This window comes from Zalophus californianus, chromosome 7 (genome assembly GCF_009762305.2).
Source record: "Zalophus californianus isolate mZalCal1 chromosome 7, mZalCal1.pri.v2, whole genome shotgun sequence".
In the NCBI taxonomy this organism is placed as follows: domain Eukaryota; kingdom Metazoa; phylum Chordata; class Mammalia; order Carnivora; family Otariidae; genus Zalophus; species Zalophus californianus.
Window position 1 is genome coordinate 117,611,069 of NC_045601.1, and position 25,135 is coordinate 117,636,203.

At 38.8% G+C, this 25,135-nt stretch overlaps 1 protein-coding gene across 1 annotated transcript in view; it reads right to left on the bottom strand.

The window, feature by feature from the left end:
- Nucleotides 1-1,435: 1,435 nt before the first annotated feature.
- The window catches only part of LOC113927648 (butyrophilin subfamily 3 member A2-like), a 38,674-nt gene continuing 14,974 nt past the window's right edge, over nt 1,436-25,135 (bottom strand). The window contains exons 4-10 of the mRNA XM_027603641.2: nt 5,722-6,003; nt 5,437-5,604; nt 5,050-5,070; nt 4,940-4,966; nt 4,106-4,132; nt 3,877-3,903; nt 1,436-2,402 (exon numbers count right to left, since the gene is read on the bottom strand). Coding sequence (XP_027459442.2) covers nt 1,747-2,402; nt 3,877-3,903; nt 4,106-4,132; nt 4,940-4,966; nt 5,050-5,070; nt 5,437-5,604; nt 5,722-6,003 — 1,208 coding nt within the window. The 3' untranslated portion in view covers nt 1,436-1,746. The remainder of the gene's footprint in view (nt 2,403-3,876; nt 3,904-4,105; nt 4,133-4,939; nt 4,967-5,049; nt 5,071-5,436; nt 5,605-5,721; nt 6,004-25,135) is intronic.

The following is a 25,135-nucleotide window of genomic DNA, read 5'->3' on the forward strand; positions in this document are numbered from 1 at the left end:
CCTTTGGGTGCTGTCTTGAGAAAATGATGCTGGTCATCACAGCTTCAACATCTCCTGGCTTTGATGTTCAGCTCCCCCTGTTGAGCTCAGTTTCCTGGCTTTTCTTCCCCCTTGCACCCCTTTGCTGTCCTGTGTGGTGATTTGGTGAGAGAAATTATTGCTGCCTACCCCATTCCTACCTCCCCACACTACATAAGCATTTTGGAGTTTTATGATTGCAATAAAAGTACTTTATGCTGGCTTTTCTAAAAAAAATGAGTGGAGGAGTGACAGGTGGAGGAATCCCATTGTAGAACAAAATATGAATTTAGTTTCTTCAGGTGAGATACTTAAAAACTCATTTGGAAACCTTTGGAAATTGCTGATTGTTCTGAATATATAACAAAAGTAAAATATCCAAAATGGAACCCATTATCCTTCCTGTTCTATATCATAGTTCCAATCCCATTTGTTCCTATTTTGTGGTTATCTCCATGTAAAGGGTTCTCAGGTCCAGAAATCCCTTCTTATCCACCATGTCCATTTGATTATAGCTATTAATACTTGTCCATTCATTTACCTGTCTCCTGCCTTTATTTTTGCTTGCTTGTTATATAAGTATTTTCTTTCCTGTCAGTAGAGTTAATGTTCTGGGCTCTGGCTTCATTCTTCCTGGATTCCAATACTGGTTTTACCACTTAGTGTGTCAGTGAAATTTTGCTAAGAAGATACATCTTCCAAGAGAGGTTGATAATGGGACTTAAGGTTTAAAGATCTGTTAATAGTGTAGAAAAATCTAAGTGGATTCTTCTATATATCCAGGAAGAGGGGGCTCATTTAACAGAAGAAGCTCATATTTTATATCCTTGAAGGCATAAACATAGTGAAGCCTTAGTTGCACCAAAGGCACAGAAACTCTCAATAGTGGGAAGAAGATGGTCAGAAAGGAAAAAAAAATGCCAGTGTTAGCAGTGACTTTTTCCATGAAGCCTTCAGATGTTTCTTCATTCTTATTTGAATATTTTTCTCTGAAAGTATAAATTGCAACATCAATTTTTTTTTCATTCACATGTTCACATAGGACACAATTCAGGACTTGCTAACCAGTGAGAATTTGTTAAAAAAAAAAAGTGTGTGTGTGTGTGTGTGTGTGTGTGTGTGTGTGTGTGTGTCTTCCCTCACAGAAGCCTTGGGCTTCTGCTCAAATGGTATATAGTTCTACATCAGTCCTCCCCACTGCATGGCGAACTCCAGGTTTCAAGGTCAGTGGACATGAACCTGAAGAAAGGGCCAGCTGAACTATTAACTTTCACAAGACTTGAACACGTTTGTGTATCTACAATAGTAGTAACATGCCTTAAGAATTCACTCAACTGTGATTCTTCCCTTCAAACACCACCCCTCCTTCATATTTGATAACAAAAATAGTGGGAAGAGAGATTTTTCTTTTTAAATGTAGTTTTTAAAAATATTTACTTCAATACACACTGAGTACCAGAACAGAAGAGAGACCAGGCATTTGTTTGGAATTTTCTTGTGACAAATTGTTGCTGCTCAAAAAGACACCTTATTTCCCCAAAAGTAACACAAGAGGAAATTCCCCCATTTTTCAGTTGTCCCATTTCCCTTTCTGCCTTTGCCTCTTTGAAAGGGGCTGAAATCATATCTAGTGAAGCAGACCTACTCTCCACACAGGGGCAGCTTTCTTGGAGAACATACCAATAAAAAGCCTGAGCAGGAGCGGCGGAGGTGCTGACACTTCACTTCCTATGGAGGTAACAGACGCTTAGCTTCTTGAGGGATACCCATGTCACCACTCCTTAAATGAGTTACAGAGGTATTTGGAGAAGAATCAGGACAATTTTCAGTGCAATCTGAAGTTGAGCAGACGGTCACAGATGTGCCAACACCCTGAAGGCTAAAATAAGGACAGAGGGTCCCATAGGAGGTGATTCCAGTAAAGGAATAGATGTGCGACCCATCAACCATGTTGTAAAATGACACATCTCCATCTTCCCAGTCCAAGAAAACTCCTATCCTTTGAGGATGCTGCCTCAGTGAAAGTGACTTTGAGAAGGTGGGAACCTTGACTTCTCCTTTCTTGTATCCTATCACCCAGAAATTCTTCTCTGGACATTCTACAAACCACTTATCTCTTATTACTGTATCTGAGCAAACACCCACAGCCCATTTAGTTTCAGGTCCAGCTTCTGTCCCAATATTGACTTCTACCTCCCAGTAATGTCTCCCTGTGTGAAAGTAATTTTGGCCCAGAACACTGAAGACAGCTTCAGATTCCTCTTGTCCTTGGTATACTGAGCCATCACAGTTCTGAGGAACATTTTCCATTAAAGAAACTTGTTTTCTATTCTCAGAGATGATGAGATTGGGATGAGCACTGTCTGGATCCAGAGTAACAGCAACTGTAGGTAGAGGGGGAAATATAGGTCATTCCGCAGTGGAAACTGGCTGGCCTTAGGAAAGATGCAAATACAGAGAAAGGAGAAAGAAGGAAAATAAGAGGGAGAGCCACAGAAGAGGAGGTAAAACAAGTTATGGTTTGTCCCATGTCCATACACAGGAGATATGTGTGTATATCATAGAAGGCCAAGGCTGGATGAGCTTGAGTAACCATTTGTTCCAGATGGGCTGAGACCATCTAGGCAAGAGCTCTGTCTGCCTGACCTGAAGATTCCCAGAGTCAGGTATTTCAGAATGGAGTCCCTCTAGCCTCCCTCTAATGTCTTCACTTTACTGCTTGCTCTTAATAATAAAGCCCTGTCAGAGTCCAATCACAGTGTACCTACTTTCATTTAAGCTTCTTTGGTATCATTTTCATTTGGTATCATTTACTACATAATTATTTAGTCACCCACTTCTCATGTACTTTTATTAGATTTCTAATGGTTGAAATCCTAGGCTCTGTAGTGAGAAAGATAGGCATTTTGATAATCACTTTATCCTTAGTAAGTGCAATCTTGAAGTTACTTTGCTTCTCTCATCCTCAACCTTACCTTCATAATGATATATGCAATTATGATACCTCAGCATAGGACTATTGTGAGAAATAAACAAGATAATGTGTAGAGAACTTACAACTATGTCTTGCCCATGATGAACACTTGCCATTTTTTTTTAGCTTCCAATAGTTATAGTAACATTAATACCAGCAGTAATAGGAGCAATAGGACCAATACCAGCAGTAATTAATCTGTTTCTTCTCAAATCAAACATCTTCAATAGTTAGAATTTCTCTCATAAGAATTTGTATGTGGGGATAGTAGAATGTGCTTTAATTTTTGGAGGATTAAATTAACTAGGAAATATTTGTGGATGCAGGGATATTCAGAGCAAAGCAGCATGCACTAGAAATTGATAATCAACTAATAATTCTGGAAAGATTCTAAGATGGTTTTCCACTTACACTGAGATACAACAAGCTCTTCTCTGTCTCAGGCCAGTGTAACAGACTTCCTTCTGACCGAACTGCTCTTGCAGTGTTAATCAAATGAATAAGTCCACCATATCAATTAAGTTTCAGATTAAAAATCAGTTCCTCAGGGAAATTCCTTCAATCCACCATTTTTTTTCTCTCATGGAAATCTCTTATTCCTTCATAACCTTCACTACAATTTGTACATGTACTTTTCCATGAAGTCAGAGATCAGATCAGCTTTATTTATTTGGCCTTGAACAAATAGTTCTATAAGTTAATGCTGAATGAATGAATGATATCAGAAAAGTAAGGAATCTGTTCACATTTCAGCATGACACTGAGACTGAACTGAAAGCCATGAATGGAAAACCAACCAGGTTTTACTGGGAGTTTATATAAATGTAAGAGTTTCTCATTTGTAGAACAGAGATTATGTGGGACAAAATAATAAAGTCACTCACCTGCTTTGAATTGTTCCTTTCTCCAGTCTAAAAAAAAAAAAAATGGGAAAATACATCAAGAATATGTCTTCTCAACTACTGTGATGTTTTACCCTTATTCCCTTATTTTTTTGGGCTCCCACATTCAAAATAAAATTTCCAGAATATAGCACATCTCTGAAAAATGCTCTGGAAGTGCCTCATGAAATCCTGGGGTGCCTGAAGTCCCAAGACAACATCAATTACTCACCAGCATATAAATTTGCTTTTTTCCAGTCTGAAATAAAACAAAGGAATTAGATTTTCCCATTCACAGGATCTTCACTCCAGAGTATTAAATTGCTGCAACCATGTGAAATATGAAAATTTATGATAGTGCTATATTTCTGTATTCATCACTTCAATGACAATTCTGGGGTATTTGTCTTCTTTAATCTATTCTATTTCTCACATTTCCCACATTCCACTAACATATCTGTGATAAACTATGAAGTTCTGATTCTTTTGGAAGAGAAGAAGATAAACTTTGTGAGAGTGTACTGTAGAGCCTAAAATTTCATGTGCTGCCTGACGTCTTTGAACGTCAAAGGGCTCTAAATGCCTGTAAGCTCCCCTGCTCTCACCAGATATCCCTCCACTCAGCAGGAGAAACTCCACACTCAACTAATTTTCCTATCAGTTGAGCCAGTTGAATCCCACCTGGTCCTCAACCTAATGGCCTTCACCTCCCTGTCAGCCTGCAAAATTACTCAAACAAGCCAATCACATACTTCCACAGAAACCAGTAGCACCTCACCCTGTGGTTACTAAAAAGCTTGACTCCCTCAGCCCCTGCTGGTTCACCCTGTTCACAAGTGCAACATGTGGTCCTGTGTGGCTTGTGGTGTCCTCCTCCCCCAGGATGTGAGTATAGGTGGTTAATAAACTGCTGTCAAGCTCATATGTCCAGTGTTGGGTGCCATGTGTCTAAACATCTTACCCTATTTAGGGTGGGGAAGCCCTCCTTCACTAGCAAGGTGAACAGGAGATGATCAAAACAGAGGGATGAGATGGTTGGTCCAACTATAACATCAATATTACTCACCTTGCTGATATAACTGCTTCCTTCTGACTGAAAAGGAATAACAACCTGTGAGATGCAAAGTACGTAGCTTCTAGTACATCTACTAGAACAAAGAAAAATGGAACACTTACCAAGTTCTTTCTCAAGCGATTCTAAAAAGGAAAGAAAATAACAAAACATTTTATAGAAAACAAGTCCAAGGTTTATTTTCTAGACTATGTTACCTAAGCCCAGATCCTGAATGCTAATTCCGTATACCTAGATCAAGAAATTAATCCTGAGAATTACTACAACCATTTTTTCCTAACTCCATGTTTATACCAATGAACTTTCTCTCTCCATTGGACTCTATTATTATAATATTTTTCTCATAAAGGCCCTTGACTCCATGTCTTACTGGAGGTCTTGAGGTTCTAACTAAGTACACTCACGTCTCTCTGTTCCAACAGATTCCATCCATATGCACAGCTAACAAACCCATAAGTTCACAGATCCCCCCAAGTCTGATTCAGTTTTACCTCTGGCTTCACTTTCCTTCTCTTTTTCCTCCTGGATTTCCTGTACTCTTTTTTTCTCTTGTCGTTCTTTCCAAGCCAAAAACACAACAGCACCCAGGAAAATCCCAAGTATGAAGAAAGTCCCAGCAAATGCTACCTTCCAAGGAGAGGTCCTAGGGAAGAAGGATTCTGATACAGAGGCCCCCAAAACCTGATTAAAAACATTACCAACCAATCCTATCCCATCCCAATTCCTAAATATCCCCTCCTCACACCTGTCCTGTCCCCCAAATGAGCAACACTGACCTGGGATAGAAATGGTTTCCACCTGCTCTTGTCCAAAGAAGGGGTTCTTCATGGAGCAGGACACTTTTGTCTTTGAAGTGTCTCTCACAATGAGGGATGCCTCTATTTGAAACAACCCATCATCATCTTGGGTCTCATCCTCAGAGAGAGATGGTATCTTCTCTCCCGTTGCATCTGTCCATTTTATCTCAGGCTGGGGAAACCACCCCTTGCCTGTGCATGTCAGCCTTATTCCTTTATCTTCCGGACCCACCATGAAAACATGAGGACCAGAACCCAGACCTGGAAAGGAGAAAGTCATTCATTTGAGACCTGGACGCCTTTGATCCTGAGCCCCTAATTTTACACAGTGTGGGGATATGGACAAAGCACCATCATTCTTGGTGGGAAGAGGGGGTTTCTTTTCTTCTTTCATGACATAAATGGGTAACTGTGGCTAAATCTCAAGAGATTTGAAGCTGATACTAGACTCCATACTGATGCCTACCACATCTGCTCTACACATTTGCAGATATGCAGATAGGCTTATCTGCAATTGGCCATAAAAGGAAAAGAGCAGAGTAAATTTTACCAGTGTTAAGTTCTTTCAGGAAAACACCAAAATATTTTTATATCTGTCCTATATCTATCTATTCCACATATTGAAGTTTTAAGGAAGACTACCTTTCTGTGATTAAATTGAGTCTTCTTGTAGTCACTTCCTTAAACAATCTCATTTTGCATGTTTTCCAAATTTTCTTTCTTCCCCTGAGTAGAGAATATCTAAAAGATGAAGGTAGCCAGGTGAAGTTATTCCATGAAGGAGCTGATCTATTTTTTTTTAAGTTTTCCACTCTCATTTATTTCTTTTCTCTCCGCCACCTCTCCTCTTCAACTTTGCACAGGTTGGGTCTACTAGTGGATCCATGTCACCAGCACCCATATTAAAACATTACATTACTAGAATACTAGAAGAATCCATTGTCTCTTTGAGAATAATGGCTATCCTGGCTTCTAAAGCTATATGTTATTTTGTCTGTTAAAACTTAATATCTCATGATATGGATCCCCTTAGGGCCAGCTCAGTCCTACTTTGATTCCTCAGGTATAGGAAATATATTAGAAATCTCAGAGATCTTGTCTTTTTTTGGCTAAAAATTATAATGCCACTAATAATTTTTACTATCAGATCCTGATCTGCTTGGGAGGGACACACTTGTAAAAAACAGAAAACAATCTGAAAGACAATCTTCAGAATTGTTGGAGGGAGCTGCCAACTCTCTTGAACAAAGGAAATTAATAGAAGTGAGTAAAACTGGTCATAAGCAAAACAGACTCTTAATTATAGAGAACAAACTGATGGTTACCAGAGGGTTGTGTGTGCTGGGGGGTGGGTGGGTGAAACAGATGAGGGAGATTACCATGATGCACACTGAATAATGTATAGAATTATTGAATCTATATTGTTGAATCACTATATATTGTACACCTGAAACTAATATAACACTGTATGTTAACTATCTTGAATTAAGATTAAAAAAAACAATAAAAAGGAAGTTAAGAGGAAATAGGAAAAAAAAGATATCAAAGAGGAAGAAAAAAAAGAAACTGGTCATCAGCAAAATGCACAGTCAAGGCCTAGGAAGAAAATACTAATAGACAAAAATAGACCTTGTGTCTCCTGGAAGAATATAACAAATGAAGCTCCAAGTTGAAATAAGCAAAAACTATACCTATGTTGTGAAAGAGGAACAGGGCACCTTGGTGGCTCAGTGTCTGCCTTCAGCTCAGGTCATAATCCCAGGTTCCTGGGATCAAGTCTTGCATCAGGCTCCTTGCTCAGTGGGGAGCCTGCTTCTCCCTCTTACTGCTGTTTCCCCTGCTTGTGCTCTCTCTCTCTCTGACAAATGAACAAATAATTATTTAAGAGAGAGAGAGAGAGAAGAAGAGAAAGAGATGCCCTTTCCTGAGCATAGAAGCAGTTGTACTAGGCAAAGTTTAACTGAATGGTAGATAAGTGTAGATATATAACCAACCAACTGCTTCTAAAGGTTGGACTTTTTATACATCAGTCAATGAATGGATATGGGAAAGGCACTGAAAAAAAATGACATGACTTATGTGAGGTTATGTCTGGAACTGTGAAAAACTATGACTTCCTACTAGGAAGATACTAGAGTGGGATCACAGTAACATGGCTCAGGAGAGTTTGTCACTCTTTCCTTTAAGACCTAATTGATTTGGATTCTTTTTAATAAAGTTATACATGAAGAAGATGGATAAAAATTGGGAGGAAGGAGCAAGATGGTGGAGGAGCAGGAGACCTAAATTTCGTCTGGTCCCAGGAATTCAACTAGATAGGGATCAAACCATTCTGAACACCTACGAACTAAGGAGGTGATCAAAGAAAAGAATAGCAGCAACTCTCTGAACATAAAAATGACCACTTTCTGGAAGGTAGGACTGCGGAGAAGTGAATCCGAGGCGATATTCGGGAGGATAGATGGTGGGGGAGGGGGCCTCCATCAGCCGTTCTGGCAAGTGATAGAGGAGCAGAGCACAAAATTGGAACTTTTAGAAGTCTGCTCCGCTGAGGGACGTCACTCCAGTGGCTAAGCGGGGGCTGGAACCCTCGCTGGGACAGTGTGGTCTCAGGAACCTTGGGGTCACAGAAAGACCGGGGTGAGTGAGGCAGAGCTCCCAGGTATCAGAGCAGGGAAGCTGGCTGCAGAGACAGAGCTGAGGAGCGGGCTCTCAGCTCAGGGTTGCCATAAACTGTGATCCATGGCACAGTTGGGCCACTGCTCCTCCAGCAGGGACCCAAAGAGCAGCAGATCCGGGAGACTTCCCTTCCTCCCCCCGGGGAAGCAGTGTAGGAGTGCACCGCAGGGATCTGCTGGGTTTGGAGACTCCACATGGGGTTATGTGACAGAGATAGAAATGCTTGGTCACAGGCCGGGTGAGCATGGAGAGCAGCTGGAGACCAGGGAGACGGGAGTGACTGACTGCTTCTATCTGGGAGCGCACTGAGGAGTGGGGCCCCAAGTTCTCGGCTCCTCCCAGGCAGAGATTGGGAGGCCCCCATTTCACCCTCATCCTCCAAGGCTTAAGGGAAAACTTGCAAGGAACAAAAGCTCCTGAGAGCACACCCGAGCAGATTACTTAGCCTGGCCCGGAAAGGGCAGGCAATTCCACCTCCAACAAAGACATTTGGGAACCACAGCAACAGGCCCCTCCCCCAGATGGTCAGCAAGAACAGTCGGCCAAGAACAGGTTACGGATCAATTAGAATGGCAGAACTCAAGCAGTAGGGGAATACTGCACATAGAATTCATGGCTTTTTTTACCATGATTCTTTAGTCTTTCAAAGTTAATTTTTTTAACTTTCTTTTCTTTTTGCATTTTTTAAAATTTTTTATTGTTATGTTAATCACCATATATTACATCATTAGTTTTTGATGTAGTGTTCCATGATTCATTGTTTGTTCATAACACCCAGTGCTCCATGCAGAATGTGCCCTCTTTAATACCCATCACCAGGCTAACCCATCCCCCTACCTTCCTCCCCTCTAGAACCCTCAGTTTGTTTTTCAGAGTCCATCATCTCTCATGGTTCCTCTCCCCCCCTGACTTACTCCCCTTCATTCTTCCTCTCCTGTTATCTTCTTCTTTTTCTTTTTTCTTAAAATATGTTGCGTTATTTGTTTCAGAAGTACAGATCTGTGATTCAACAGTCTTGCACAATTCACAGTGCTCACCGTAGCACATACCCTCCCCAATGTATATCACCCAGCCACCCCATTCCTCCCACCCCCAACCACTCCAGTAACACTCAGTTTGTTTCCTGAGATTAAGAATTCCTCATATCAGTGAGGTCATATGATACATGTCTTTCTCTGATTGACTTATTTCACTAAGCATAACACCCTCCAGTTCCATCCACGTCATTGCAAATGGCAAGATCTCATTCCTTTTGATGGCTGCATAATATTCCATTGTGTATATATACCACCTCTTCTTTATCCATTCATCTGTCGATGGACATCTTGGCTCTTTCCACAGTTTGGCTATTGTGGACAACTTTCTTTTTTTTTTTGAATTTTTCTTTTTCCCTTTTTCAACCAAAATCTTATCAATCCCTTTTTTAAAAAATCTTTTTATTTTTCATTTTTAGAGTCATATTCTATCCCTTCATAGTAGTTACCTTTATTTTTGGTATATATATAGAAGTTTTTCTCTCATTAAGATTTTGGGATACAGTTTCTTCTAACAGACCAAAAATACCCCAAATCTTTAGTGTGTGGCTTTGTTCTAGCCTCCTGCCTGATCACATTCTCTCCCCCACTTTTTAAAATCCTCTTCTTTCTTTTTTCAACCAACATTTTATCTTATCAATTCCTTTTATAAAATCTTTTATAATTTTCATCTTTACAGTCATATTCCATCCCTTCATCGTATTAACCCTTTTTTGTACATATATAAGTTTTGCTTTCTTTAAAATTTTGGGAGGCACTTTCTTCTAACAGACCAAAATACACCCCAAATCTAGTGTGTGGCACTGATCTGTGCACCACCCTGATCATATTTCATCATATTCTGTTTTTTCTTTTGTTTGTTTGTTTGTTTTTGTTTTTATCTTTTTCTTTCTTTTTTTCTTTTTCTTCCTTTCCCTTTCCTTTCCCCCAGTTTCAAGTCTCTTCTGATTTGTTTAGTGTCTATTTTCTGGGGATGTTGTTACCCTATTACCATATTGTTTTCTCATTCATCTATTCTCCTCTGGACAAAATGACAAGATGGAAAAAATCACCTCAAAAAACAGAAAAAGAGGTAGTACCAACTGCCAGGGACCTAATCAATATGGACATTAGTAAGATGTCAGAACTAGAGTTCAGAATGATGATTTTAAAGATACTAGCTGGGCTTGAAAAGCATGGAAGATATTAGAGAAACCCTTTCTGAAGAAATAGAAGAACTAAAATCTAATCAAGTCAAAATAAAAAAGGCTATTAATGAGGTGCAATAAAAATGGAGGCTCTAACTGCTAGGATAAAAGAAGCAGAAGAGAGAATTAGTGACATAGAAGACCAAATGATGGAAAATAAGGAAGCTGAGAAAAAGAGAAATAAACAACTACTGGATCACGAGGGCAAAATTCAAGAGATAAGTGATACCATAAGACAAAACAATATTAGAATAACTGGGATCCCAGAAGGAGAAGAAAGAGAGACGGGAGCAGAAGGTATATTGGAGCAAATTATAGCAGAGAACTTCCCTAATTTGGGGAAAGAAACAGGCATGAAAATCCAGGAGACACAGAAAAACCCCCTCAAAAGTAAACACCCTGACATCTAATAGTAAAACTTACAAGTCTCAGAGACAAAGAGAAAATCCTGAAAGCAGCTTGGGAAAAGAAATATGTAACCTACAATGGTAAAAATATTAGATTGGCAACAGACCTATCCACAGAGACATGGCAGGCCAGAAAAGACTGGCATGATATATTCTGAGCACTAAATGGGAAAAATATGAGGCCAAGAATACTCTATCTAGCTAAGTTGTCACTGAAAATGGAGAGATAAAAAGCTTACAGGACAAACAAAAACTAAAGGAATTTACAAACATGAAACCAGCCCTACAAGAAATATTGAAAGGGGTCCTCTAAGCCAAGAGAGCCTAAAAGCAACATAGACCCAAAAGGAACACAGACAATATCCAGTAACAGTCACCTTACAGGCAATACAATGGCACTAAATTCATCTCTTTCAATAGTTACCCTGAATGTAAATGGGCTAAATGCCTCAATCAAAAGACACAGACTATCAGATTGGATTAAAAAACAAGACCCACCAATATGCTGTCTGCAAGAGACTCATTTTAGAGCCCCAAACACCCCCAGATTGAAAGTGAGGAGGTGGAAAACCATTTACCATACTAACGGACACCAAGAGCTGGGGTGGCAATCCTTATATCAGACAAATTAGATTTTAAACCAAAGATTATAATAAGAGATGAGGAAGGACACTATATCCTATTTAAAGGATCTATCCAACAAGAAGATCTAACAATTGTAAATATCTATGCCCCGAACATGGGAGCAGCCAGTTATATAAGCCAATTAATAATAAAAGCAAAGAAACACATCGACCACAAGACAATAGTAGTGGGGGACTTTAACACCCACCTCACTGAACTGGACAGATCATCTAAGCAAAAGATCAACAAGGAAATAAAGACTTTAAATGACACACTGGACCAAATGGACTTCACAGATATATTCAGGACATTCCATCCCAAAGCAACAGAATACACATTTTTCTCTAGTGCCCATGGAACATTCTCCAGAAGAGATCACATCCTAGGTCATAAATCAGGTCTCAACCGGTACCAAAAGATTGGGATCATTACGTGCACATTTTCAGACCACAATGCTTTGAAACTAGAACTCAATCACAAGAGGAAAGTCGGAAAGAACTCAAATACATGGAGGCTAAAGAGCATCCTAGTAAAGAATGAATGGGTCAACCAGGAAATTAAAGAAGAATTTAAAAAATTCATGGAAACCACTGAAAATGAAAACACAACTGTTCAAAATCTTTGGGATGCAGCAAAGGCAGTCCTAAGAAGAAAGTATATAGCAATTCAAGCCTTTCTCAAAAAACAAGAAAGGTCTCAAATACACAACCTAACCCTACACCTAAAGGAGCTGGAGAAAGAAGAGCAAATAAAGCCTAAACCCAGCAGGAGAAGAGAAATAATAAAGATCAGAGCAGAAATCAAAGAAATAGTAACCAAAAGAACAGTAGAACAGATCAACAAAACTAGGAGGTGGTTCTTTGAAAGAATTAACAAGATTGATAAACCCCTGGCCAGACTTATCCAAAAGAAAAGAGAAATGACCCAAATCAACAAAATCATGAATGAAAGAGGAGAGATCACAACCAACACCAAGGAAATACAAACAACTATAAGAACATATTATGAGCAACTCTATGCCAGCAAATTAGATAATCTGGAAGAAATGGATGCACTCCTAAAGATGTATCAACTACCAAAACTGAACCAGGAAGAAATAGAAAACCTGAACAGACCTATAACCACTAAGGAAATTGAAGCAGTCATCAAAAATCTTCCAACAAACAAAAGCCCAGGGCCGGATGGCTTCCCAGGGGAATTCTACCATACATTTAAAGAAGAATTAATACTTATTTTTCTGAATCTGTTCCAAACAATAGAAATGGAAGGAAAACGTCCAAACTTGTTTTATGAGGCCACCATTACCTTGATCCCAAAACCAGACAAAGACTCCATCAAAGAGGAGAATTACAGACCAATATCCTTGATGAACATGGATGCAAAAATTCTCACCAAAATACTAGCCAATTGGATCCAACAGTATATTCAAAGGATTATTCACCATGGCCAAGTGGTATTTATCCTTGGGCTGCAAGGTTGGTTTAACATCCACAAATCAATCAATGTGATACAATACATTAACAAAAGAAAAACTGTAATCCTAATAGATGCAGAAAAAGCATTTGATAAAGTACAGCATCCTTTCTTGATCAAAACTCTTCAGAATATAGGGATAGAGGGTACATACCTCAATATCATAAAAGCCATCAATGAAAAACCCACAGCAAATATCATTCTTAATGGGGAAAAACTGAGAGCTTTCCCCCTAAGGTCAGGAACGCAGCAGGGATGTCCACTCTCACCACTGCTATTCAACATAGAATTAGAAGTCCTAGCCACAGCACTCAGACAACAAAAAGAAATCAAAGGCATCCAAATCGGCAAAGAAGAAGTCAAACTCTCATTTTTTGCAGATGATATGATACTTTATGTGGAAAACCCAAAAGATTCCACCCCAATACTGCTAGAACTCATACAGAAATTCAGTAAAGTGGCAGGATATAAAATCAATGCACAGAAATCAGTTTCATTCCTGTACACTAACAAGACAGAAGAGAGAGAAATTAAGGAGCTGATCCCATTTACAACTGCACCCAAAACCATAAGATACCTAGGAATAAATCTAACCAAAGAGGCAAAGGATCTGTACTCAGAAAGCTATAAAATACTCAAGAAAGAAATTGAAGAAGACAAAAAGAAATGGAAAAACGTTCCATGCTCATGGATTGAAAGAACAAATATTGTGAAGATGTCCATGCTACCTAGAGCAATCTACACATTCAATACAATCCCCATCAAAATACCATCCACTTTTTTCAAAGAAATGGAACAAATCATCCTAAAATTTGTATGGAACCAGAAAAGACCCCGAATAGCCAAGGAATGTTGTAAAAGAAAAGCAAAGCTGGTGGCATCACAATTCTGGACTTCCAGCTCTATTACAAAGCTGTCATCATCAAGACAGTATGGTACTGGCACAAAAACAGACACATAGATCAATGGAACAGAATAGAGGCCCAGAAATGGACTCTCAACTCTATGGTCAACTCATCTTTGACAAAGCAGGAAAGAATGTCCAATGGAAAAAAGACAGTCTCTTCAACAAATGGTGTTGGGAAAATTGGACAGCCACATGCAGAAGAATGAAACTGGACCATTTCTTTACACCACACACAAAAATAGACTCAAAATGGTTGAAAAACCTAAATGGGAGACAGGAGTCCATCAAAATCCTAAAGGAGAACACAGGCAGCAACCTCTTCGACCTCAGCCACAGCAACTTCTTCCTAGAAACATTGCCAAAGGCAAGGGAAGCCAGGGCAAAAATAACTATTGGGACTTCATCAATATAAAAAACTTTTGCAAATCAAAGGAAACAGTCGACAAAACCAAAAGACAACCGACAGAATGGGAAAAGATATTTGCAAATGACATATCAGATAAAGGGCTAGTATCCAAAATCTATAAAGAACCTCTTAAACTCAACACCCAAAGAACAAATGATCCAATCAAGAAATGGGCAGAAGACATGAACAGACATTTTTCCAAAGAAGATATCCAAATGGCCAACAGACACATGAAAAAGTGCTCAACATGGCTTGGCGTCAGGGAAATCCAAATCAAAACCTCAATGAGATACCACCTCACACCAGTCAGAATGGCTAAAATTAACAAGTCAGGAAACCTCAGGTGTTGACGGGGATGCGGTGAAAGGGTAACCCTCCTCCACTGTTGGTGGGAATGCAAGCTGGTGCAACCACTCTGGAAAACAGTATGGAGGTTCCTCAAAAAGTTGAAAATATACCATACAATCCAGCAATTGCACTACTGGGTATTTACCCCAAAGATACAAATGTAGGGATCCGAAGGGATACATGCAACCTGTTATTTATAGCAGCAATGTCCACAATAGCCAAACTGTGGAAAGAGACAAGATGTCCATCGACAGATGAATGGATAAAGAAGAAGTGGATACAATGGAATATTATCCAGCCATCACAAGGAATGAGATCTTGCCATTTGCAATGACATGGATGGAACTGGAGGGTGTTATGCTGAGCGAAAGAAATCAATCAGAGAAAGACATGTATCATATGATCTCACTGATATGAGGAATTCTTAATCTCAGGGAACAAATTGAGGGTTGCTGGAATGGTGGGGGTGGGAGGGATGGAGTGGCTGGGTGACAGACATTGGGTAGGGTATGTGCTATGGTGAGCACTGTGAATTGTGTAAGACTGTTGAATCACAGACCTGTACCTCTGAAACAAATAATACAATAGATGTTAAAAAAAAAAAAAAGAAAAGAAAAAGATAGCAGGAAGGGAAGAATGAAGGTGGGGAAATCGGAGAGGGAGCCGAACTGTGAGAGAGGATGGACTCTGAAAAACAAACAGAGAGTTCTAGAGGGGAGGGGGTAGGAGGATAGGTTAGCCTAGTGATGGGTATTAAAGAGGGCACGTACTGCATGGAGCACTGGGTGTTATATGCAAACAATGAATCATGGAACACTACATCAAACACTAATGATGTAATGTATGGTGATTAACATAACATAATAATTTAAAAAAAAGAAATATGCAGATGTTAAAGCTAAGCATCAGGCCATAACAGTGCTGAAATCATCAAACAATACAATGTGACAGTTATAATAATAAATAAACATGAATATATTCTGAGTTATCAATAAAAAAGAAGATGGAGAAAATAAGTCTATAGATATCTTGTCAGAAAAATCAAATGAGAAGTATTAATTTAAGATTGACCTAACACATGCAAAAATGAAGAAAAACATTACAATTTTAGAAGTTTGGGCAGAGAATAAGATTTAGAAATGCAAACACTATGATATTGTCAAAGAAATGGACAGATAAATCATTATGAACACAGAGAGTATTTATAATTTGCCCTGGTATCTATGAGTTTATGGAAAATATTCATTTGTAATTTGGTACAGATTTTCTACATCATTTGCTAATAGTATAGAAATAAGTGGTATAATTAGGAACAAATATTTTGAGCATTCTATAAACTCTAATACCAAAATAATACTTACATAGATTAAAAATCTAAATGTAAATAGCAAAGCAATAAAAAGGAGATAGGAATGAACTACAACCACATGCACTTAACCACAGAAAAATCTCACAAACATAATGGTAAGCAAAAAAACAAAAAAACAAAAAAAACAAAAAAAGAACAAAACAACAACAACAACAACAAAAACAGACAAAAGAGTCCATCCACATATGTGAAATTCATAAACAGACAAAAATTAATCTATGAGGTTAGAAATCATAATATAATTACCCTTGAGGAAATCATAACTGAAAGGGAAAAATAGATTTTCTGGATTCTAATTAAGCTCTGTTTCTTGATTTGGGTGATTTTTCAGGTGTATTCACTTTGTGAATATTTGTTATGTTGTACATTTAAAATTAGTAGCAAATTCTCTTTGTATGTTACATTTCAATATATTTTACAGAAAAGATATTAGGAGAAAAGAAGGTGAAATATTTTTGTGATGTTGGTATAAAGGTGTACATCTAAGAGCACGAAAAAACTAAAAAGACAAAAGATAATGCTGATGGAACACTGGGTGTTATACGCAAACAATGAATCATGGAGCACTACATCAAAAACTAATGATGTAATGTATGGTGATTAACATAACATAATAAATAAATTTTAAAAAGATAATGCTGATAGTGCAGACTATGTAATACTTCTAAACCTCTATAAGTGAAAGATATATGATTTCACTTATATGTAGAATCTGAAAACAAAACAAAGGAACCAACAGACAAAACACCAAAAACAAATTCATAAATACAGAGAACAAACTGGCAGTTGCCAGAGGGGAAGAGAGTGTGGGATGGGAGAAATAGTAAAGGGGATTAAGAGGTACAAACTTCCATTGGAAAGAAGAAGATGGCAGAGAAGTAGGAGGACCCTAGGCTTGCCTCTACCCATGAACACAACAAGATAACTATCAAATCATCCTAAATGCCCCAGAAATTTACCTGAAGACTGACAGAACAAAATCCATAACTAAAGGGAGAGAAGAGCCACATAGAAAAATGTAGGAGGTGGGGAGACATGGTTTAGGGGAGAAAGGGATTGTGGGTGCTGGGACAGGGAGGGAACCATAGTCTTGGAGAAGGGCAAGAGAGAGGGAGGAGCACACAGGGCAACACATAAGGAGAACATTTCCCCAAAGCCATTGGCTTAGAAAACAAGAATGGCTGAATTTCATTAGTTCTTTCAATCCTATTAACTGAAAGTGACAGAATGGAGAAATATTTATCATGCAATTGGATGTCAAAAGAAAGCCAGACTAGCAATACTTATAGTGGACAAACTAGACTTTAAAATAATGACTGTAACAAGGGAAAAAGAAGGGCACTATATCATAATAAAGGGGACAATCCAACCAGATCTAACAATTTTAAATATCTATGCACCCAACATGGGAGCACTCAAATACATAAAACAATAACCATAGATAACCTGGAAGAAATGGGTGCATTCCTAGAGATGTATCAACTACCAAAACTGAACCAGGAAGAAATAGAAAACCTGAACAGACCTATAACCACTAAGGAAATTGAAGCAGTCATCAAAAATCTCCCAAGAAACAAAAGCCCAGGGCCAGATGGCTTCCCAGGGGAATTCTATCAGACATTTAAAGAAGAATTAATACCTATTCTCCTGAAACTGTTCCAAAAAATAGAAATGGAAGGAAAACTTCCAAATTCATTTTATGAGGCCACCATTACCTTGATCCCCAAACCAGACAAAGATCCCATCAAAAAGGAGAATTACAGACCAATATCCTTGATGAACATGGATGCAAAAATTCTCACCAAAATACTAGCCAATAGGATCCAACAGTACATTAAAAGGATTATTCACCACGACCAAGTGGGATTTATCCCTGGGCTGCAAGGCTGGTTCAACATCCGCAAATCAATCAACGTGATACAATACATTAACAAAAGAAAGAACAAGAATCATATGATCCTCTCAATAGATGCAGAAAAAGCATTTGACAAAGTACAGCATCCTTTCTTGATCAAAACTCTTCAGAGTATAGGGATAGAGGGTACATACCTCAATATCATAAAAGCCATCTACGAAAAACCTACAGCGAGTATCATTCTCAATGGGGAAAAGCTGAGAGCTTTTCCCCTAAGGTCAGGAACGCGGCAGGGATGTCCACTCTCACCACTGCTATTCAACATAGAATTAGAAGTCCTAGCCACAGCACTCAGACAACAAAAAGAAATCAAAGGCATCCAAATCGGCAAAGAGGAAGTCAAACTCTCACTCTTTGCAGATGATATGATACTTTATGTGGAAAACCCAAAAGACTCCACCCCAAAACTGCTAGAACTCATACAGGAATTCAGTAAAGTAGCAGGCTATAAAATCAATGCACAGAAATCAGTGGCATTCCTATACACCAACAACAAGACAGAAGAGAGACAAATTAAGGAGTCGATCCCATTCACAATTGCACCCAAAACCATAAGATACCTAGGAATAAATTTAACCAAAGAGGTAAAGGATCTGTACTCAGAAAACTATAAAATACTCAAGAAAGAAATTGAAGAAGACACAAAGAAATGGAAAAACGTTCCATGCTCATGGATTGGGAGAACCAACATTGTGAAGATGTCAATGCTACCTAGAGCAATCTACACATTCCATGCAATCCCCATCAAAATACCATCCACTTTTTTCAAAGAAATGGAACAAATCATCCTAAAATTTGTGTGGAACCAGAAGAGACCCCGAATAGCCAGAGGAATCTTGAAAAAGAAAAGCAAAGCTGGCGGCATCACAATTCCGGACTTCCAGCTCTATTACAAAGCTGTCATCGTCAAGACAGTATGGTACTGGCACAAAAACAGACACATAGATCAATGGAACAGAATCGAGAGCCCAGAAATGGACCCTCAACTCTATGGTCAACTTATCTTTGACAAAGCAGGAAAGAATGTCCAATGGAAAAAAGACAGTCTCTTCAACAAATGGTGTTGGGAAAATTGGACAGCCACATGCAGAAGAACGAAACTGGACCATTTCCTTACACCACACACAAAAATAGACTCCAAATGGTTGAAAGACCTAAACGTGAGACAGGAGTCCATCCAAATCCTAAAGGAGAACACAGGTAGCAACCTCTTCGACCTCATCCGCAGCAACTTCTTCCTAGAAACATCACCAAAGGCACGGGAAGCCAGGGCAAAAATGAACTATTGGGATTTCATCAAGATAAAAAGCTTTTGCACAGCAAAAGAAACAGTCCACAAAACCAAAAGACAACCGACAGAATGGGAGAAAATATTTGCAAATGTCATATCAGATAAAGGGCTAGTATCCAAAATCTATAAAGAACTTATCAAACTCAACACCCAAAGAACAAATAATCCAATCAAGAAATGGGCAGAAGACATGAACAGACATTTTTCCAAAGAAGACATCCAAATGGCCAACAGGCAGATGAAAAAGTGCTCCACATCGCTCGGCATCAGGGAAATCCAAATCAAAACCTCAATGAGATACCACCTCACACCCGTCAGAATGGCTAAAATTAACAAGTCAGGGAACGACAGATGTTGGCGGGGATGTGGAGAAAGGGGAACCCTCCTACACTGTTGGTGGGAATGCAAGCTGGTGCAACCGCTCTGGAAAACAGTATGGAGGTTCCTCAAACAGTTGAAATTAGAGCTACCATTGGATCCAGCAATTGCACTACTGGGTATTTACCCCAAAGATACAAATGTAGGGACCCGAAGGGGTACGTGCACCCCAATGTTTATAGCAGCAATGTCCACAATAGCCAAACTGTGGAAAGAGCCAAGATGTCCATCGACAGATGAATGGATAAAGAAGAGGTGGTATATATACACAATGGAATATTATGCAGCCATCAAAAGGAATGAGATCTTGCCATTTGCAATGACGTGGATGGAACTGGAGGGTATTATGCTGAGTGAAATAAGTCAATCAGAGAAAGACATGTATCATATGACTTCACTGATATGAGGAATTCTTAATCTCAGGAACAAACTGAGGGTTGCTGGAGTGGTTGGGGGTGGGAGGAATGGGGTGGCTGGGTGATAGACATTGGGGAAGATATGTGCTACGGTGAGCGCTGTGAATTGTGTAAGACTGTTGAATCACAGATCTGAAACAAATAACGCAACATATTTTAAGAAAAAAGAAAATGAAGAAGATAGCAGGAGAGGAAGAATGAAGGGGAGTAAGTCAGAGGGGGGACGAACCAGGAGAGATGATGGACTCTGAAAACAAACTGAGGGTTCTGGAGGGGAGGAGGGGAGGGGGATGGGTTAGCCTGGTGATGGGTATTAAAGAGGGCACATTCTGCATGGAGCACTGGGTGTTATGAACAAACAATGAATCATGGAACACTACACCAAAACAAATTATGTAATATATGGTGATTAGCATAACAATAAAAAATTTTTTAAAAAGTAGCATAGCAAAAAAAAAACAATAACCAACATAAAGGAACTAATTGATAATAATACAATAATAGTAGGGGACAGATCATCTAAACAGAAAATCAACAAGAAAATAATGGCTTTGATTGACACACAGGACCAGTTGGACTTTACAGATATATTCAGAACATTCTATTCTAAAACAGCAGAATACACATTCTGTTCAAGTACACATGGAATATTCCCCAGAATAGATCACATATTGGGTCACAAATCAGGCCTCAATGAATACAAAAAGATTGAAATCATACCATGCAACTTTTATGATCACAATGCTATGAAACGTGAAGTCAATCACAAGAAAAAATCAGGAAAGACCACAAATCCATGGAGGTTAAACAACATGCTACTAAACAATGAATGGGTCAACCAGGAAATCAAAGAATAAAAAAATACATGGAAACAAATGAAAATGAAAACACAATGGTTTAAAACCTTTGGGATGCACAAAAGCAGTACTATGAGGGAAGTATATAGCAACACAGGCCTACCTCAAGAAGCAAGAAAAATCTCAAATAAACAACCTAAACATACACATTAAGGAGCTAGAAGAAAGAACAACGAATGGAGCCTAAAGACAGTAAAAGGAAGGCAATAATAAAGAATAGAGCAGGGGCGCCTGTGTGGTTCAGTGGGGTAAGCGTCCAACTCTTGATTTTGGCTCAGGTCATGATCTCAGGGTAATGAGATCAAGCCCTGCATTGGATGTGGAGCCTGCTTCAGATCCTCTCTCCCCTTTCTCTACATCCTCACCAACACCCATTGTTTCTTGTGTTGTTAATTTTAGCCATCTTGACAGGTTTAAAATGGTTTCTCATCATGGTTTTGATTTGTATATCCCTGATGATGAGTGATGTTGAGCATCCTTTCATGTGTCTGTTGGCCATCTGGATGTCTTCTTTGGAAAAGCGTCTATGTCTTCTGCCCATTTCTTAACTGGGTTCTTTGTTTTTTGAGAGTTGACTTTGATAAGTTCTTTGTAGATTTTGAATACTAACCCTTTACCAAAGATGTTGTTTGCAAATATCTTCTCCCATTCTGTAGGCTGCCTTTTAGTTTTGTTGATTTTTTCCTTTGCTGTGCAGAGGTTTTTTTTATCTTAATGAAGTCCCAAAAGCTCATTTTTGCTTTTGTTTCCTTGCCTGTGGTGATGTGTCTAATAAGAAGTAGCTTCGGTTGAGGTCAAAGATGTTTCTGCTGTGTTCTCCTCTAGGATTTTCATGGTTTCCTGTCTCACATTTAGGTCTTTCATCCATTTTGAATTTAGTTTTGTGTATGGTGTGAGAAAGTGGTCCAATTTCATTCTTCTGCATGTTGTTGTTCAGTTTTCCCAGCACAATTTGTTGAAGAGACTGTCTTTTTTTTTTCATTGGCTATTCTTTCCTGCTTTGTCAAAGATTGGTTGACCATATAGTTGTGGGTCCATTTCTGCGTTTTCTATTCTGTTCCATTGATCTATGAGTCTATTTTTAAACCAGTACTATACTGCCTTGATGACTACAGCTTTGTAACAGAGCTTGAAGTCCAGGATAGTGATGCCTTCAGTTTTGTTTTGTTTTCATAATTTTTTATTATTATTATGTTCAGTTAGTCAACATATCATTAGTTTTTGATGTAGTGTTCAACGTTTCATTAGTTGAGTATAACATCCAGTGCTCATTAGCACATGTGCCCTCCTTAATACCCATCACCTTGTTAGCCCATCCTCCCCCTAACCTCCCCTCTGTAACCCTCACTTTGTTTCCTGGAGCCCAGAGTCTCTCATGGTTCATCTCCCCCTCTGATTTCTTCCCATTGTTTTCCCTCCCTTCCCCTGTGGTCCTCCACGCTATTCCTTATGTTCCACGTATGAGTGAAACCATATGATAATTGTCTTTCTCTGCTTGACTTATTTCACTTAGGGTAATCCTCTCCCCCATTCCATCCATGTCAATGCAAATGGTAAGTATTCACCCTTTCTGATGGCTGAGTAATATTCCGTTGTATATATGAACCACATCTTCAACCATTCATCTGTTGAAGGACATCTCGGCTCCTTCCACAGTTTGGTTACTGTGGACATTGCTGCTATGAACATTGGGGTGCAGGTGCCCCTTCTTTTCACTACATCTGTATCTTTGGGGTAAATACCTAGTAGTGCAGTCCCTAGGTCATAGGGTAGCTCTATTTTTAATGTCTTGAGGAATCTTCATACTGTTTTCCAGAGTGGCTGTACCAGCTTGCTTTCCCACCAACAGTGTAAGAGGTTCCCTTTTCTCCACATCTCCAACATTTGTTGTTTCTTGTCTTGTTAATTTTTGCCATCCTAACTGGTGTAAGGTGGCATCTCGTTGTGATTTTGATTTGTATTTCCCTATGGCTAGTGATGTTGAACATTTTTTCATGTGTCTGTTAGCCATTTGTATGTCTTCTTTTGAGAAGTGTCTGTTCATGTCCTCTGCCCATTTATTGACTGGATTATTTGTTTTTGGGGTATTGAGTTTGAGAAGTTCTTTATAGATCTTGGATACCAGCCCTTTATCTGTAATGTCATTTGCAAATACCTTCTCCCATTCCATGGGTTGCCTCTTAGTTTTGATGACTGTTTCCTTTGCTGTGCAGAAGCTTTTTATCTTGATGAAGTTCCAAAGGTTCATTTTTGCTTTTGTTTCCCTTGCCTTTAGAGATGTGTCCTGAAAGAAGTGGCTGTGGCTGATGTCAAAGAGGTTACTGCCTGTAGTCTCCTGTAGGATTTTGATGGATTCCCATCTCACATTGAGGCCTTTCATCCACTTTGGGTTTATCTTTGTGTGTGGTATAAGAGAATGGTCCAGTTTCATTCTTCTGCATGTGGCTGTCTGATTTTCCCAGCACCATTTATTGAAGAGACTGTCTTTTTTCCATTTGATATTCTTTTCTGATTTGTTGACCATAGAGTTGAAGGTCCATTTCTGGGGTGTCTATTCTGTTCCATTGATCTATGTGCCTGTTTGTGCCAATACCAAGATGTCTTGATGATCATAGTTTTGTAATATAGCTTGAAGTCAGGCATTGTGATACTCCCAGCTTTGGTTTTCTTTTTCAACATTCCCCTGGCTATTCAGGTTTTTTTCTGGCTCCATACAAATTTTAGGATTATTTGTTCCATTTCTGTGAAAAATGCCGATGGTATTTTGATGGGGATGGCATTGAAAGTGTAGATTGCTCTGGGCAGCATAGACATTTTTACAATGTTTATTCTGTCAATCCATGAGCATGGAATGTTTTTCCATCTCTTTGTGTCTTCCTCAATTTCTTTCATAAGTATTCTGTAGTTTCTAGAGTATAGATCCTTTACCTCTTTGGTTAGGTTTATTCCTAGGTATCTTATAGTTTCTGGTGCTATTGTAAATGGGATTGATCCTTAATTTCTCTTTCTTCAGTTACACTGTTAGCGTATAGAAATGCCACTGATTTCTGTGCATTGATTTTGTATCCTCCCACATTGCTGAATTGCTGTTTGAGTTCTAATAATTTGGGGGTGGACTTTTTTGGGTTTTCCACATAAAGTATCATGTCATCTGTGAAGAGAGAGAGTTTGACTTCTTCTTTGCCAATATGAATACCTTTTATTTCTTTTTGTTATCTTATTGCTGAGGCTAGGACTTCTAGTACTATGTTGAACAATAATGGTGAGTGGACATCCCTGTGCTGTTCCTGACCTTAAAGGAAAACTCTCAGTTTTTCATCATTCAGAATGATATTCACTGTGGGCTTTTCATAGATGGTTTTCATGATATTGAGGTATATTCCCTCTATCACATACTTTGAAGAGTTTTAATCAGGACAGGATGATGTATTTTGTCAAATGATTTTTCTGCATCAATTGGGAGAATCATATGGTTCTTGTCTTTTCTTTTATTAATGTGCTCTATCACATTAAACTCAATCAATTCAGATTGATTTCTGAATTGAACCACCCCTGCAACCCAGGAATAAATCTCACTTGGTCGTGGTGAATAATCATTTTTATGTACTGTTGGATCTGATTGGCTAGTATCTTGGTGAGAATTTTTGCGTCCATGTTCATCAGGGATATTGGTCTGTACTTTTTAGTGGATTCTTTGTCTGGTTTTGGGATCAGTGTAATGCTGGCCTCATACAATGAGTTTGGAAGTTTTCCTTCTATTTCTATTTTTTGGAAAAGTTTCAGAAGAATAGATATTAATTCTTTAAATGTTTGGTAGAATTCTCCTGGGAAGCCATCTGGTCCAGGACTTTTGCTTTTATATTACTGACTCAATTTCTTTGCTGGTTGTTGGTCTGTTCAAATTTTCTATTTCATCCTGTTTCAGTTTTGGTAGTTTGTAAGTTTCTAGGAAGTTGTCCATTTCTTCCAGATTGCCCATTTAGTTGGCATATAATTTTTCATAGTATTTTCTAATATTTCTTTGGTGTTGGTTGTGATCTCTCCTCTTTCATTCATGACTTTATCTCTTTGGGTCCTTTCTCTTTTCTTTTTGATAAGTCTG